Source organism: Crotalus tigris, unplaced genomic scaffold, assembly GCF_016545835.1.
Source record: "Crotalus tigris isolate CLP2741 ecotype Arizona unplaced genomic scaffold, ASM1654583v1 scf7180000018163.671504, whole genome shotgun sequence".
Classification (NCBI taxonomy): domain Eukaryota; kingdom Metazoa; phylum Chordata; class Lepidosauria; order Squamata; family Viperidae; genus Crotalus; species Crotalus tigris.
In genome coordinates, this window is record NW_024096857.1 from 355732 (window position 1) to 370695 (window position 14964).

Here is a 14964-nt window from a genome sequence, read left to right on the forward strand (position 1 = left end):
ATATTTGGAAAGACTAAATTTGCAGGTTAGACTAGAAAACTAAAACAATCCTAGAAAAAACAATGGCAAAAAATTATGTCATATGACTTTTTTTTTTGCTATTCCTCTTATCGAATGATAACTTGCTAATATACCCAGATTCTTATATATTTTCATCTTGTTATTAAATTCAATTCAAGAAAAACAATCAATTTGAAAAATTCTGGAAAAGAACACTGAAAAAAAGAATACTTTTAAAAGAAAAGGAAACTTAGATAGTTATATCAAATCAAAAAAGCCTTATGATTATGCAGAATTATGCTTTTTATTTTGCCTTTTATCAGTGGGTGCATTTGTTGCATTCTTTAAGAAAACTAGCTTTTTCATTCTGGGAGAAATGAAAAAAATACTAATTAATAAAAAATTGTTCTGCATATACAGACCAGCTTTAGCAAATAGCCAAAGAGAGGCAACACTCTGCAGAATTCATGGGACATACTTCCAGGAATATATGCCTGACTTTCTATTTATTTAAAGCAAATTGCTGTTCCAAAGATATTAACTAGTTGTAGACTAACCATCTACCATCTGGAGATTTAAAATACAGATAGTTCTCATTTAGCAATCACAACTGGGAATAGCAATTCCATCATTAAGCAAAGCACTCGTTAAATAAAACTGGTGATTGTGCTTATGATCTTATTTCAGCTTTCTTTTGTTTTAAAGACTTGCAGAGGTTGTAAATGTGAAAATTGGTTGCAAAGTTACTTTTTCATCAATGTTGTAACTGAACAAGGTGGTAGATAAATGAGAACTACCTGTGTCTGAGTAAAATCTCCCAGAATTCTTATTGGCTGATCAGAAAGTCTGGGAATAATAATCCAACGCATTTAAAGCCCAGCAACTTGTAAAATATTCCTTTAACGCATTACTATGCCTTATTCCATTCAGAACCATCAGAATATTTGAATATGGTTGTGTTGTAAAGGTCACTGACATCAAGTAGATGAAATATGCTGACTATTCTAAAGCAAAGTATTTTAGACTCATCTTGACTCATTCCTTCCTTGTAGAGGCAATGCAAATCAGAGAGAGAGGTATAATGGAGGGGACACCCTAAAACTGGAAATAACTGAGTTTACTACTATTCTGGTTGAAATTACCATAAATATTTATCTAAAAATGAAACTACTCAGGGAAAATATTTGTTTTGGAGTCCACTGCTGGCCCTAGGCATACAGGTTTATCATTCTTCTTTTCAAGCATTATAAAAGCACAATCCAATGAAACAAGTTGTGTTGGAAGTTGCAAACCCATCATATCTGAAAACAAAGACTATGTTGTGATCAAACTTTTACTTTTAGTGTTGAAGGCCTCCCTCTTCATAAAAAAGAGATTGGAATTTTTTTATTGGGATTCCAGGGCCAGGGCATTAAAAACAAATAGAAATCTAATAAAATCAGGTAACATTATGGAGAGGTGGCAGCGATGTCTCTCAGTAAGTGCTTTAGTCTTATTTTACAGAAATCCACAGAAGCTAACAAAAAGGAAAACTTGGGAATAATCAAAATACATTACATTACAGCAGTGTTTCCCAAACTTGACAATTTTAAGGCATGAGGACTTCAACTCCCAGAATTCCACAGCCAGCAACGCTGGCTGTGGAATTCTGGGAGTTGAAGTCCACATGCCTTAAAATTGTCAAGTTTGGGAAACACTGCATTACAGGAAATATAAAAAGGCACACAATAAATAATATTAAAACAACATATGAGAAAACTGATAAATGACAGCATTTGGAAGATCACGGAAACATGAAAAAGACAAAAAAAAAAGGTTGATACTAAAGATTTCCCCTTTTTCAAATGCATTTCAATTCTATTTCATCTGCCAAGAAAGTGCTATCTGCTCTGATAACTCACAAACACGTAACATTTAGTTTTTCATTTTTACTTTGCATTCAAATCCCTTCAATTGTTCACCTACATGAGAACTCAGATGAGCTATGACTACAAGCCTCAATTCTATGGTCACAATCATACTTGCGTAAGCAGCTTGTTTGGAATGGAAAGCCAGTGCTGTGTACATATGACCCTTCTAGGTTTTAAAGTCCACGCAAATTCACAGTCTTCAATCATATGATATTGCAAAAATAAGCAGCAGGTTTCTCTACAGGTAGCCCACATTTAGCAACTGTCCTGCTTAGTGACTGTTCATAATTACGCTGATGATGAAAAAATAATTTTGTGACCAGTCCCTCACATTTATGACCTTCATAGGTTCATAAAGCAAAGGAAAGCTAAAGACCATAAAAATCGTATTTCACTTAGAGACTGTTTTGCTTAACAACCAAGTTGCTGATCCCAATTATGGTTGCTAAAAAGGACTATCTGCACAGGTTACACTAATGAGAATCAAGATTCTGCAAAAGGACAATAATTGTAGCAGAATTAACAGATTTAATATCTAAACATATAATCTTTGGAACCAGCTTTGTAAAAAGAAACATTTCTTCAACAGATGAAACTAATTGCTGCATGATTTGATGACTTTTCAGAGGTTTAAACCAAATGTGGATGGTGACTATTAAATTTTTACGGCTACTTGCAGAATACACAGTTGGGGGGAGGGAATTAATAGAGGAAAAAGGTTTTATCATAACCAAATCCTAAAAGCAAGTACAAAAGACAGCTGTCATAGGCTGGAAATCCCTCTATCTTGACATATAGATAAAGTGGAGTACAAACTCTACACATTAGAAAATAGCACAATGAATGAACTATATACCCAGGGATATGCTCCATAGTTTTTACATAGGCACCTAGATGACTTATATCACCGAAGTTTCTGTCTGAGAAGAAAACTGAGTGGCCGAGTTGCGATGCAAATGGGAGCCACCTTCTGAGTCATTTGGAAAAACAGAAGACCTGTGAACTTTGTAATCGCGGCTTATTCTTTCATTCAGACACCAGCTCTTCCATTTTCTTTTCAGCTCTCCTCGAACCTAAAGGCAAAAAAGGAAACCAGCATGCAATTTATTAGCACTGGGGTTAATTCCCTGTGGGATGAAAATGTGCTTGAATATGCAAGAAGACAATAAAAGAGAATATATGTATATGGTTGAAATAAGGAGTCCTTTGTGCTATCTGAGCTTGGTGGGGTTTTTTTTTTTTTTTTTGCAAACATTTCAGTCTGATGGTGTTACTTTGTTTGGGTAATGAAATGTCTGCAAGAAAACCACCAAGCTTAGAGAGCACTAAGAACCCCCTCATATACAAGAAGGTGAGATAAATGGAAAAGAGAATTATACGAAGGTTCCCACGTTTAATAAAACTGCATTATAATTATTTTTTTAAATAAAACTTGTTATGCTAAGTATTGAAATGGCTTGACAATTTACAACATGCTGTTATAGTTGGGATGCTAATAAAAGAATAAAGAATAAAAATAATAAAAAGTTCATTTATTCAAAGCATTCCATAACTAAAGGTGTTAAAATGGTGGTGAAAAAAAAAACAATCAAATTGATTTAGCACTAGACTGAGAAAAACAGTAAAAAAAACCCAAACATCCTGGAAAAAACAGAAAAAAGGCAATCCTCCTATCAACAATAGGGACGTGTCTCTGTAGCTGCCAAGAAAACTGAAGTCAAGATACTTTATCTCACTCTTAACTTCTAATTTTGATTTAAAAATTTAATTACATATTGAAAATTAGGCATGTTTATTTGAAACTAAATCTCTCTTAGTTCAGGAACCTTTATTTCCAAATTTTGGGTTGGTGCCAAATTAAAACCCAGCAACTGGCAAATTAAAGGCATTTGAAAATATCTGAAAATTATTCTCTCAGTAACTTCCAGCAGAAAAAGGCACTTGTTAACTGATTAAACACTTGCAGGATATCGCTATATTTATTTTTTGGAGGTGCTGAATCCAATTAATGTTCACTAGAAGCAGTAACACTTAAGATAAAGCTTAAATATTTTGGATATATCATACCAAGGCAAAAAAAGATCCAGATATTTGAAAAAAAATCAAAGATAACTGAGGAAGAGGCCCACAGAAGGGAAGGTAGATACTTCCCTAATGTCACAAGCAAGAGCTTACAAAATCTCATCAAATCATCCAGCACTCTCCTCATGTTACCCTAGACATTTACAATCGTATTTACTGAAGAACCTAATTTTTCCCTACCAGCCATCTAAGAACTAAGTCCACAAATGGCTGTTTCAAGTTTGGATTGGTGCTAGATTTGGGTTGCAAAAAAGGTATTGTTTCCAGCAACATTTATAGTTAATGCCTCTCCTGCTTTGCATTTCCCTCTTTTTTGGGAAAAGGCCTTCACAGAATAACAGTTGGAAAGGACCTTGGAGATCTTCTAGACTGACCCCCTGCTCAGACTGGAAGCCCTATATCATTTCAGACAAATGATTGTCCAGTGTCTTCTTAAAAACCTCCAGTGTTGGAGCATTCACAACGTCTGGAGGCAATCCACTGAGTAATTGTTCTAACTGTCAGGAAATTTCTCCTTAGTTCTAGGTTGCTTCTCTCCTTGATTAGTTTTTGTCCATTGTTTCTTGTCTTTCCTTCAGGTGCTTTGGAGAACAGCTTGACTCCCTCTTCTTTGTGGCAACCCCTGAGATATTGGGACACTGCTGCTATCATGTCATCCCCTAGCTGAGTTCACATGTTATACAAGAATGCAGTTTGTTTAATCCCACAGTATGTTAGCAATATGCAGGCACTGTGATTTGCAAACTGTGCTTTAAGGCAAGAATAGGAAATCTGAGGTCCAGGGCTACAAGTAACCCCAGACTCATTTGAGAGGCTCCTACAGCCTCTTCCAACCGCATTCTGGAAAACTGATGGCTAGCTGCCACTTCAGGATGGAAACACACAATAGAAATGTAAGGCTAAGCCACATTTAATATATATATTAAAAAATGAAAATGGAGTGAGGGAGGGAGGAAGGAGAAGGAAGGAAGGAAGGAAGGAAGGAAGGAAGGAAGGAAGGAAGGAAGGAAGGAAGGAAGGAAGGAAGGAAGGAAGGAAAGCAGTCAACCAGGAAGAAGGAAGGAAGGGAATTCTTGACTCCACTCCTATCTGTGACACAGTACTCACTTTACAATCCTGTCCCTTCAACAAACTATGATTCAAAACATGCGATGGTTTTTGCAATGTTTAAAACAAGATTCCATTCATTACTCTCACTTGAGGTGATCCCCTTGCCCAACGTGGAACTTTTTCAATCCTATCTCCACATACTGCAAAGTGAATCTCAAGGCTTCTATCAACAGCTGAACAACAGCACAATGGCCTATATTATCACTGCCCCCAATCTTATCACAAGAAGATATAAACTTACTTCACTGTTCAGAAAGCAATACAGGATTGCAACAACCAGTCCCTGCAAGGGCAAAATACTTACAAGTTAAAACACAGTAATAAAATTAAATCAGAATTATTTTAAGAAGAAAACTTGCTCAGATACTACCTGAAAAGAACCCAGGCATAATTCAAAAACTATCTGGTAGTAATTAGAAACGCCAAAGACTGCAAACACCACATAGTGAACACCAAAAAGTGGAATCAGAAGCAACGTTGACTTTGCAAGTCTCCTTAAAAGTAAACACATAAAATAAGCTCATTAGAATAAGTCAGAGCTCCTCTGATATGTGTTTTGCCAACATGGGCTTCCATCAAGAGAAACAGAGATTTGTATTTCACTCACTTGTATTGTGATTGTTCATTGCCTCCAACATCTGGAGATCTTAACTTCTGGAGCAGAATTCTTATAATGCTAATGAAAATTATAAAATTTACCTATGAAAGAATTAACAGAGGCATTAATAATTGTATAAAAATGCATAGTTTTCCCAATCATTCACTGATAAGTTAAATCCTGTAGTGATGTTCTAAAGAAAAAAAAATCTGCAGTGTTTCTCAACTGTGGCAACTTTAAGTTAGATGGACCTCCAGTCCCAGAATTCTCAGCACAAATTCTGGGAGTTGAAATTCATCTATTTTAAATTTGCTGAAGATGAAAAATATTGCTTTAATGTGTAGATTAAAACTTACTCTCAGTTAAATATAGAAAGAATTACATTTCAATGTATCTAACAAAATATATTTGTAGTTAAATATACATCTAATTGTAATTATATAATTCATTATGTTTATTTACTTAGAATAAATTCACAGGGAATTCAAAGAGGCTTATCCTGGAACAAATCAATTCTGAACTTGATCAACTAACAACGGCAATATAATAATTGCACAAACTTGTCCATGAACACTCAGTTTTTATAAAGGCATTGCAAGATAATTAAAGAGAGGGAAAAGATATTTAATAACTTTATCTATCTTCTGAACCTTTAAAAAATTAACTGGCCTTTAAGTATAGTTTTATGAAATAACATTTTAAAAGAGAGACAAACAGGCCTCTATATAATACACCTGTCCATTCATCCGTCTCAAAATTATATTCTTTCTTTAAATTAGGAGCCATACATTTCTCTTCTGGTTCTTTATTCAAGTTCTATTCCCAACATTTCTACTACCATTTTATTATCACTAACACTAATATTACAGGTCATAACATAACTAGCGTTACATATCATAAGCCAGTTTGGTGGTTAAGGTACCAAAGGACCTCAGTTCAAGTCCCACCTTAGCCACGAAAGCCAGCTGGGTGACCTTGGATCACTCACTCTCTCTTGCCTCACTCATCTCACAAGGTTGCTGTTGTGGGGAAAATAGGAGGAGGACGGTACGTTGGGATATATTTGCTGACTTGAGTTATTTGTAAAAATAACAAAAGCAGGATACAAACAAATTATTCTACATGGGTGAACTTATTATAATCATTGTTTAGCAAGCATTTGAAGTTTGCAATAATGGCAAGTATCTGAAGATTTGTTATTCGAGCTTGTAGGTTGACTTCTGAACATTTCGTTACCAAGCTAGATAACACCTTCAGCGGCATTTAGGGGAAGTCATTTATAAGGGCTTCCTTACACGTAGCCTGGTAACGAAACCTTCAGAAACCAACCCACAAGCTCAGAGAATGAACCCTCACCCTCAATCATTTCAAAAAAGTGACTTACAACCAGTCCTCATATTTAGGACCATTGCAGCATCCTCTCTGGTAAAATAATCAAAATTAGGGCACTTGGCACCTGGCATATATTTACAGCATTCGAGGATCATGTGATCACATCTGCAAACTTTCCCACTGGCTCCCCACAAAGAGAGTCAGTGGGGGGAGCTGAATTCGCTTAACAAGTGTGCTGATTTGCTCAATTCTCATATCAATAAAGAGTCATAAAGTTGGACATGACTCACTTAACAACTACCTTGCTGAGCAACAGAATGTCTTGTCCCAATTGTAGTCCAAAGTGGGAGGACTATATGTACTTACAAGTTGGAGAAATACAGTTGAATTATATTTCTGTCAGATATACATAAAAATTAAATTTGGAGCAATTATTATAACATCAATATCTAATATGGAAAAATGTTGATTATTGTCAAACTAATAATGGGAAAGCTTTTTCATTTAATATTTTTGGCAGTTATGTCTTTTTTAGTTTTGCCCACTGGCCAGATTCAATTGGACTTGGGCAGCCAATAAATTTAAATAAATAAATAAATTTTAGCTACTCTTTCAGAAAATAGACTAAGGTTTTTGAAATTCACCAGGGATTATCTAATAGAAAGAATGTCAATAGTTGATTTTTTTTGTATTTTGTTTTTAGGAATGTGGAATTGCTTTCTATAGCGCTAATATATTGTTCTTTGTGAATTTTTATTATTAGCTGCTTCTTCTGTTGCTGAAGGGTGGGTTTAAAATTAATAATGAAAAGTATTAGACTTTTGCCCAGACCAACATGCGTGCATGAAATTTCAAGGGATAAAAGCTAGTGTGAAAAATTACATTAACATAATTCATTTCCAATTATGAGTTTACTTACTAAAATGGAAATTAGGATTGGTACTCGTATAATCCACCAAGGAGCACTATGCTCATTTGTATCCCAGCAACTGTTTTAAAAAGGAAAAAAATAATGAATAAACATAAATCCTGTGTCATTGTACCATAATTATTACTTAGCTCTAGCAAAATTGCGAGAAAATTTGAAAACAAAAAGCAGAGGGGACTAAAATATATTTGAAAATCAGAAACAAGTACTATTTTTAGACTTATGACAATAGATAGATGGGAGGGGAGCTGTAGTGGTACCAGGACAACAACCTCTCTATGTAATGTGCCGCCAGTCTCCTCTCCAGATGCTAATTCAGAGGAAGAGGATGACCCAATCCCTGGCTCCTCTGGGCAGTGAGTCCGGGGATTGTGGGAGACACAGACCAGGGGACAGAGGGACTACAGCCAGAATGACTGGACAGGCAACCAGCTGAGCCCGAGCAGCATGAGTCATAGCTGCAACAAGTTAGCCTGGAGGCTCCAGAAGAGTGAGGGCATCTGCCAGTGGCCAGTGAGGATGAGGAAGTCAACCCCCCCCCATCTGATCCAGGAACGCACAGGGGGGAGATGTGCCAGGAATAGCACTGGTCGACCAGGTTACTTGCAAGGCAGCAGCCTCACCTATCATGAGGGGCTGTACTTAACTACCTTGCCTCGTGGATTACTTCTAGCCTTGGACTCTTGCCTTGCTGTCCGGTCATTCTCGCCACTGCCTAAGTTTGGTAACTTAACCTGCTCTTTTTATCGGCTTCTCAGAGCTCCAGAAAAAGGGTTTTGGCTATTCTAAAACTGCTGGGGAATGAATAATTGGGCATGGGTAGCTCAATAAAGACCTTTAATCCACTGCGGGGTGTGTGTATGTGTGAGTGGGACAGCACATTCTACAATTTATTAAGTGGCTGATTTGATTGTGTTGTTGCTGCCATGGGGAATAGAATGAGTTTTTTAAATGGATTTTTATTATATGGTAATTTTTAAAATTTTGTTACCTCTGTATGTTGTCCCTCTCCACAGGGAGGCCAGATCCATTCAGATGGTCTGACCCCAATGACTGATGTGACTCTGATGGGTTCCAGAGAAAACTGGGGATATCCAGGAGGTGTTGCTACACAATCCCACTGAAGCTATGGTGGTGGCCTGGAATCTAAGGATGATGCCCTGAACTTCTTCATGGTTCATGGAGGAGTTATGGCTTCTGAAAAGGGCCAAGAGATGCCTAGAGTGCTGCTGAGGAACACAAGGGATGACTTTGACCAGGTATGACTTAGAGCCGCTATTAAGGCCTATCTCATGGCAGTAAGAGCAGCAAAACCCAGTATTTCTCTGCTCTTATTCAGTCCCCAGAGTGCCGCCCAGTGACCCTGTTTTAGGTTGCCCACTCCCTCCTAGATCAGGGGGACTTGGGTGATCTTTTGCAGGACCAGGCAGAGGACCTTGTTCCATATCTGATGGACAAAGTCACTCAGATCTGTTCCCAGTTGGATCCCATGTGTGAAGACAGTCCATGTTAGATGCCCAGAGAGAGGTCTTGCCTTGTTATCTGGTAATGTTGGATCCTGTTAGCCCTGATGAACAAGGTCTTTGATGCTATCAGTGGCACCACCTGTCATTTAGATCCTTGTCCCTCCTGGATGGTGAAAGTCTGCAGGATGGTGACTAGTGGCTGGGTCCAGGCAGTGATCAATATGTCACTAGAGGAAGATATTTCTGGATGCTTTTAAGGAAGCCCAGGTTTGCCCCCTCCTTAAAAAAACCATACTAGATTCCACCTGCCTAGATGATTTTTGTCCAATTTCAACTTCCCTTCTTTGGTCTGGAGCATCTTGCCCCGATGAGATTCTTGCCCAACCCTCCCTTTGTAAGGGCCTAAAGACATGGATCTGCCAGTCAGCTTGGGGCCCAAGTGAGGGGAACAGCACGGGGGAGGTGATTGTTCAAATAACCACAGATCCCACCTTCCCCCACACTGCTCCCGCCCTCCCCAAGTGTCCTTAAGTTTTAATGTTTGATTTTAATTATGTTTTAATTGTATACGTAAAGACATATTTTTATGACTGTAAGCCACCCAGAGTTACCCTATGGTAAGATGAGTGACCATAAGGTAAGTCATAAGGTAATGCTTACAGTCACAAAAATATAAGTTTTATAAATAAATAAAATTTATAAATAAATGTGTGAGTTGGGGGCTATATACAACTGTTTAATAAATAATAAATTTAAAAACGTCTCTATTTTATAGGGCTTTTATTTGGTAGCAGCTTAGTACTGGGAAAACATTGTCTCTTTTGGTTGATCAACTACTACAAGGAAGAGGAAGCAAAGGTTTTTACCCTCTGTCCAATAATGTGCATTCCACATCCATCTCCACTTTCTTCTCCCAATAGGTTATATACATAGCATTTCCCTACTCCCTTAAAGTAATTATCTTGTCCAAGGAAATGAAATTTGTCTCATATGACCTATTTTTGACAAAACCACGCAGACACTTAGGAATCAAAGCACTATTTACAAGTTTACAAATGATATGCTTATTTTCTGCTCTACTTAACATCTTTCTAGCTATTAATATTAGGCTGACTGGTCAATAATTACTGGAATCTTTTTTTTTAAATGGAGGAGGAGGCGGAAGAGGAGGAGGAAGGAGGAGGAGGAGGAGGAGAAGAAATTTGTTCTTCTCCAGTCTTCTGACAAGCATGAAGACATTCAAAATGGCTCTTTTACCACATCTTTACTGCAAATATTCTTTTAAAATCGATGCTACTTAAGTGACCATGTCCTTTGGATACAGAAACAAAATAGCACTTGACTTCCTTTGCTTCCTTGTTGTTTTTTTGGTCATATATCAAGATTTCTCCACTTGGACTAACATTTGATTTCTCCTTTCTTACGCCTTCCTCCTGCTATTGACTTATTTGAAGAAACCTTCCTTGTGACTCTTCCTAACTTTCTACATTTCTGAACTTCCTTGGCTATCTGCCTTACCTTCCATTCCGCATAAGTATCTTCAGTTGACTCGATTCCTTCATAAGCTGCCTATAAAACTACATTTACTTGTTTTTAACGTCTCCTAATTTTCTTCCTCACTGATATTGTTTGAGATTCACTATCCTTAATTTCCTTTTTAAAAAAGCCCAGCCAGGTACAGCCTTTATGATTTTCAACAAATCCAAATCTAAGTTATCAGTTTAGCAGTCATAGAGGTCTTAGCCTGGGAAAAAATATTGGAAATATTGGACGGGGGAAGAAAACACTTCATTTTTTTATTTGCATTTATGCATTTTTCTAGGCCTTCACTTCTCTGACAAGCCTTCATATCCATGTGACAGTCCATATATATCATTTCGTATCTTGCTGTGAAATGAGCAAGCCTCAAAATAAAAGCCCAGAATAATTAATGCAAGTTGCATTGAAGAGAGTTGTGCCTGCATATCACGAACAATATATACTATGAAGGGCGTAGACCAGTGGTGGTGAACCTATGGCACGCATGCCAGAAGTGGCACTCAGAGCCCTCTCTGTGGGCACGCGCACCATGCATCGAAGATGGCAACTGTCCCTCTTCAACCAGCTGCCCGCTAACTTGCTGAAGTCCACGTGGCTGGATGCATCCAAGTACCCATGTGCTCACTGGCCTCTGTGTGCTGGGGCCGATGGAGTCAGGCAGCAGCCGCCCCAGCCCCTGCCTTGCCTTGCCCTGCGACAATGGCTCCCCTGCCCTGCCTTGCCTCGCCTCACCCCACCTGCCAGAGACCCCCTGGATTTCCCCCAACCCTGCCCGGGCCCCACAGGTGTCCCTCCCCACGAGCAACATCGAGGTGATCATGCCTACCTTGGCCACACCCACCCAGTCTGCCATAAGCACCACAGCCACATCCAGTGGGCCATGCCCACCTGGCACCCAGGATAAATAAGTGGATTTTGGGCACTTGGTCTCTAAAAGGTTCGCCATCACTGGTGTAGACACTGATTTTTTTGGTGGTAGTAAAGTTTGAAATGGCTTTCTACTTGACTGACACTGTCCTGCATGATTGTAATGCCGTCTATCAAGACCCATAAAGCATGCCTTCTCTGTTGAAGCACCTGTCCTCTGGAAAGTTACCCCTCTAGAGGGATCCAAACAGCACCCATTCTGATTATGTTTCTTGGAGAAAAATCAATGTAAAAATCAATGCCAAGCATCAACACCAGCTTGACGAGACATAATCAATCAATGAAAAAAGATGATGTTCTGCAAGTCTTTAAAAGACTGGCTGTTCTCCCAGGCCTTGTGGGAGGTTGTTTGTGGAGGCTGAGACAGAATTTGTCTGGACACTTAGATTCTTTTTGTTGTTTTCCCATTTAAGTGTGAGCTACCCAGAATCAGGAAGCTCCTAAATCTACTATATAAATAAATGATGTCTAGAATGGGCAACTGCATTATGGTCATTGTCAGGTAAGATGGAAGGTTGAGGGAACAAGGAAGGAACATAGCGTTCAGAAATTATATTTCAGTTATTTGCTCTGCATTTTAAATAAAGATCATACATTAAATTCATTACATTATATTTGGGTTTTTTTCCCTCCAAAACCTGAAACTTGTTTTCACAATCAGATGTAGCCATTATTTTGTGGGACAGAATTGTTACTTCTTTACTGCTTAGATGTCTTTACTCCATACCAGGACTATGCCTATAAATGGACTCTCCAACACCCCATTTGCATGATCTAGCATCTCAGCATTGCAATACTGACTCCACTTGAATGATACAGTTTTGATTCAAAAGTGAGAGTTCCATCCTCACACTTAAAATCCCATCAGAAAGCTGTGTTCTTTTTGGTGGCATAACCAACTGATCCTCTATGATGCTTCAGAAGATCAGGAGTCTGTGATTCAACACTGACTTTTTAAACACCCTCCTCCTTTCCCATAAGGCATTCTGCATCAAACAGAAGCAGCTAGTTAAGAAAAGGCAACTAGCACTGACAATACAATTCAAGTTTATGTTTAACATATCTATGTGTATTATTTATTGCAACCCATATATACAGGATTAAATTTTGGACATCATGCAACCAGAAGCAGTTATCTTTTACATTAAAGCCTGGAAACATATATGCTGCTATTCAATTGGTGCTTACCCATTGTTGTCTAGATAAACTCTAGTTATTATCCATATGATTATAAAAATTGTAGGGATTCCTGGAAGAAAGACATAGCAGAGGAAGCAAAGGGAAAAAAGTAGTATGTATATATGTTTGTATGTATATATTTGACAAAATTAATCATGTAAACAGAAATCCACTTTGTAGACGAAGAATTCAAACTATATAATATGGCATAGCATGAGAATTAGCTGAAAGGAAATCACTAACAGACCTTGTTTTTAGTGTTCTGTACACACATTTATTACTATTTGGTCTTTGTGTCTGTATTTCAAACCATCCTTAGTCATCTACATTTGGGATGATCTCCAAATCCAACAAATAACTAAAACGTCTATACATCCAGAATGGTCTATATAACTATAAGCAGCTGTCCAGGGTGTCTTGAAACTGGAAATGCTCATTGAATGTGCCTCAATATGACTCCCTGATTTTGTTTCTGAAAAATTAAAGTTTACTCGATTTATGCCAAGACTTTATCCTACCTAGCAACTTTGACTCTTCTTTCCAGTATGGTTCTGGTTTCACTTGAGAATTTTCCTTGTGCTCTTCTAGGAGTTCTATAGTTTTCTCTCCAAGTACAGATGGTCCTCGACTTACAACAGTTCATTTAATGAAGTTACAACAGCACTGAAAATTGACTTATGACTGTTTTTCACATTTACAGCCATTGCAGCATCCCCATGGTCAAGTGATCAAAATTCACCCGCTTGGCAGCTAGCTCATATTTATGACGACTGCAGTGTCCTAAGGTCATGTGATCCCCTTTTGTGATCTTCTGATGAACAAAAGCAATGGGGATGCCAGATTCGCTTAACTGCTGTGTTATTAACTGCTGCAGTGATTCACTTAACAGTGTCAAGAAAGGTTATAAAATGGGACAAAATTCACTTAACAACTGTCTTTCTTAGCCACAGAAATTTTGGGCTCAACTGAGGTCAAAAGCCAAAGACTACCTGTAGTCCAAGCACGAAAATCAGAGGACTACAAAATTTGTGACCTATCAAACTACATAAATCCCATCAGTCATGAAGAAAGAGCTCTGTATGCATCTCCAGTATTTTTGCATGTGCCTGAACCTTCAATACAACAGTGGGTCAAAGATGGGACAGATACCAACACAGAGAACATGGAGTTTGCCAAGTCTCAAATTCTAGAGGTTCTAAGTAGGATTCCAAAGTCTCTTGAGGGGGAGGGAATAAAAAACAGAGATAACTATATTGACCTTCTTACCCCATCCAGTAAGGAGATACACGGTGAAGTGTCTGTTAGAAGAGAACATGATCATGAGGAGGATGTGGAGATAAAGTCCTTCAACTAAGAGCCAATAAAAATTGGCCATTACACAGTACTGGAAAAATACCAAGCTAGCCTTGCAGCCGACCTGAAAGTTACAAATCAAGGATGAAATGTTTATGCAAAGAAACCGCTGTAATACAGTAAATGGTTTCCTTTGTTTAAAAGCTCTTTTGATAGATACAAGCTTTGACAAGAGATTTCTCCTTCCATGAATTTAGCTATTGATGGGTTGAAACAGCCTCTTTCAACTGTTTTGGACTTAATTCAATGAATGAATGCAAATGCCAAGTGCTTCTCAAAAACCAGGTTTGAGACTGATGTACTTGGTTGTTACCTCCTAAAATAGTGGCATATTCATCATATTGTGTTCGTCTTTATAATGAAATTTCTCTCTCACTTTCTCACAAATTTCAGGGCAAAAAGGGCCAGGAATAAAAACTTCACCTCCTTTTGAGAATCAGGAAAGGGCAGAGGTACCGTATTTAAGACCACCCATTAATCAGAAGCAATTTGGTTCGGGAAACATGTTCCCATCCCTTTTTAAAGTTAGTTTATTCTACA

At 38.0% G+C, this 14964-nt stretch overlaps 1 protein-coding gene across 1 annotated transcript in view; it reads right to left on the reverse strand.

Moving 5' to 3' along the window:
* Positions 1-285: 285 nt before the first annotated feature.
* VIPR2 (vasoactive intestinal peptide receptor 2) overlaps positions 286-14964 on the reverse strand; it is a 66519-nt gene continuing 51840 nt past the window's right edge. Inside the window, exons 7-13 of the mRNA XM_039348597.1 lie at positions 14338-14488; positions 13081-13141; positions 7952-8021; positions 5710-5801; positions 5473-5596; positions 5344-5385; positions 286-2983 (exon numbers count right to left, since the gene is read on the reverse strand). Of these exons, the coding sequence (XP_039204531.1) occupies positions 2810-2983; positions 5344-5385; positions 5473-5596; positions 5710-5801; positions 7952-8021; positions 13081-13141; positions 14338-14488 (714 nt within the window). The 3' untranslated portion in view covers positions 286-2809. The remainder of the gene's footprint in view (positions 2984-5343; positions 5386-5472; positions 5597-5709; positions 5802-7951; positions 8022-13080; positions 13142-14337; positions 14489-14964) is intronic.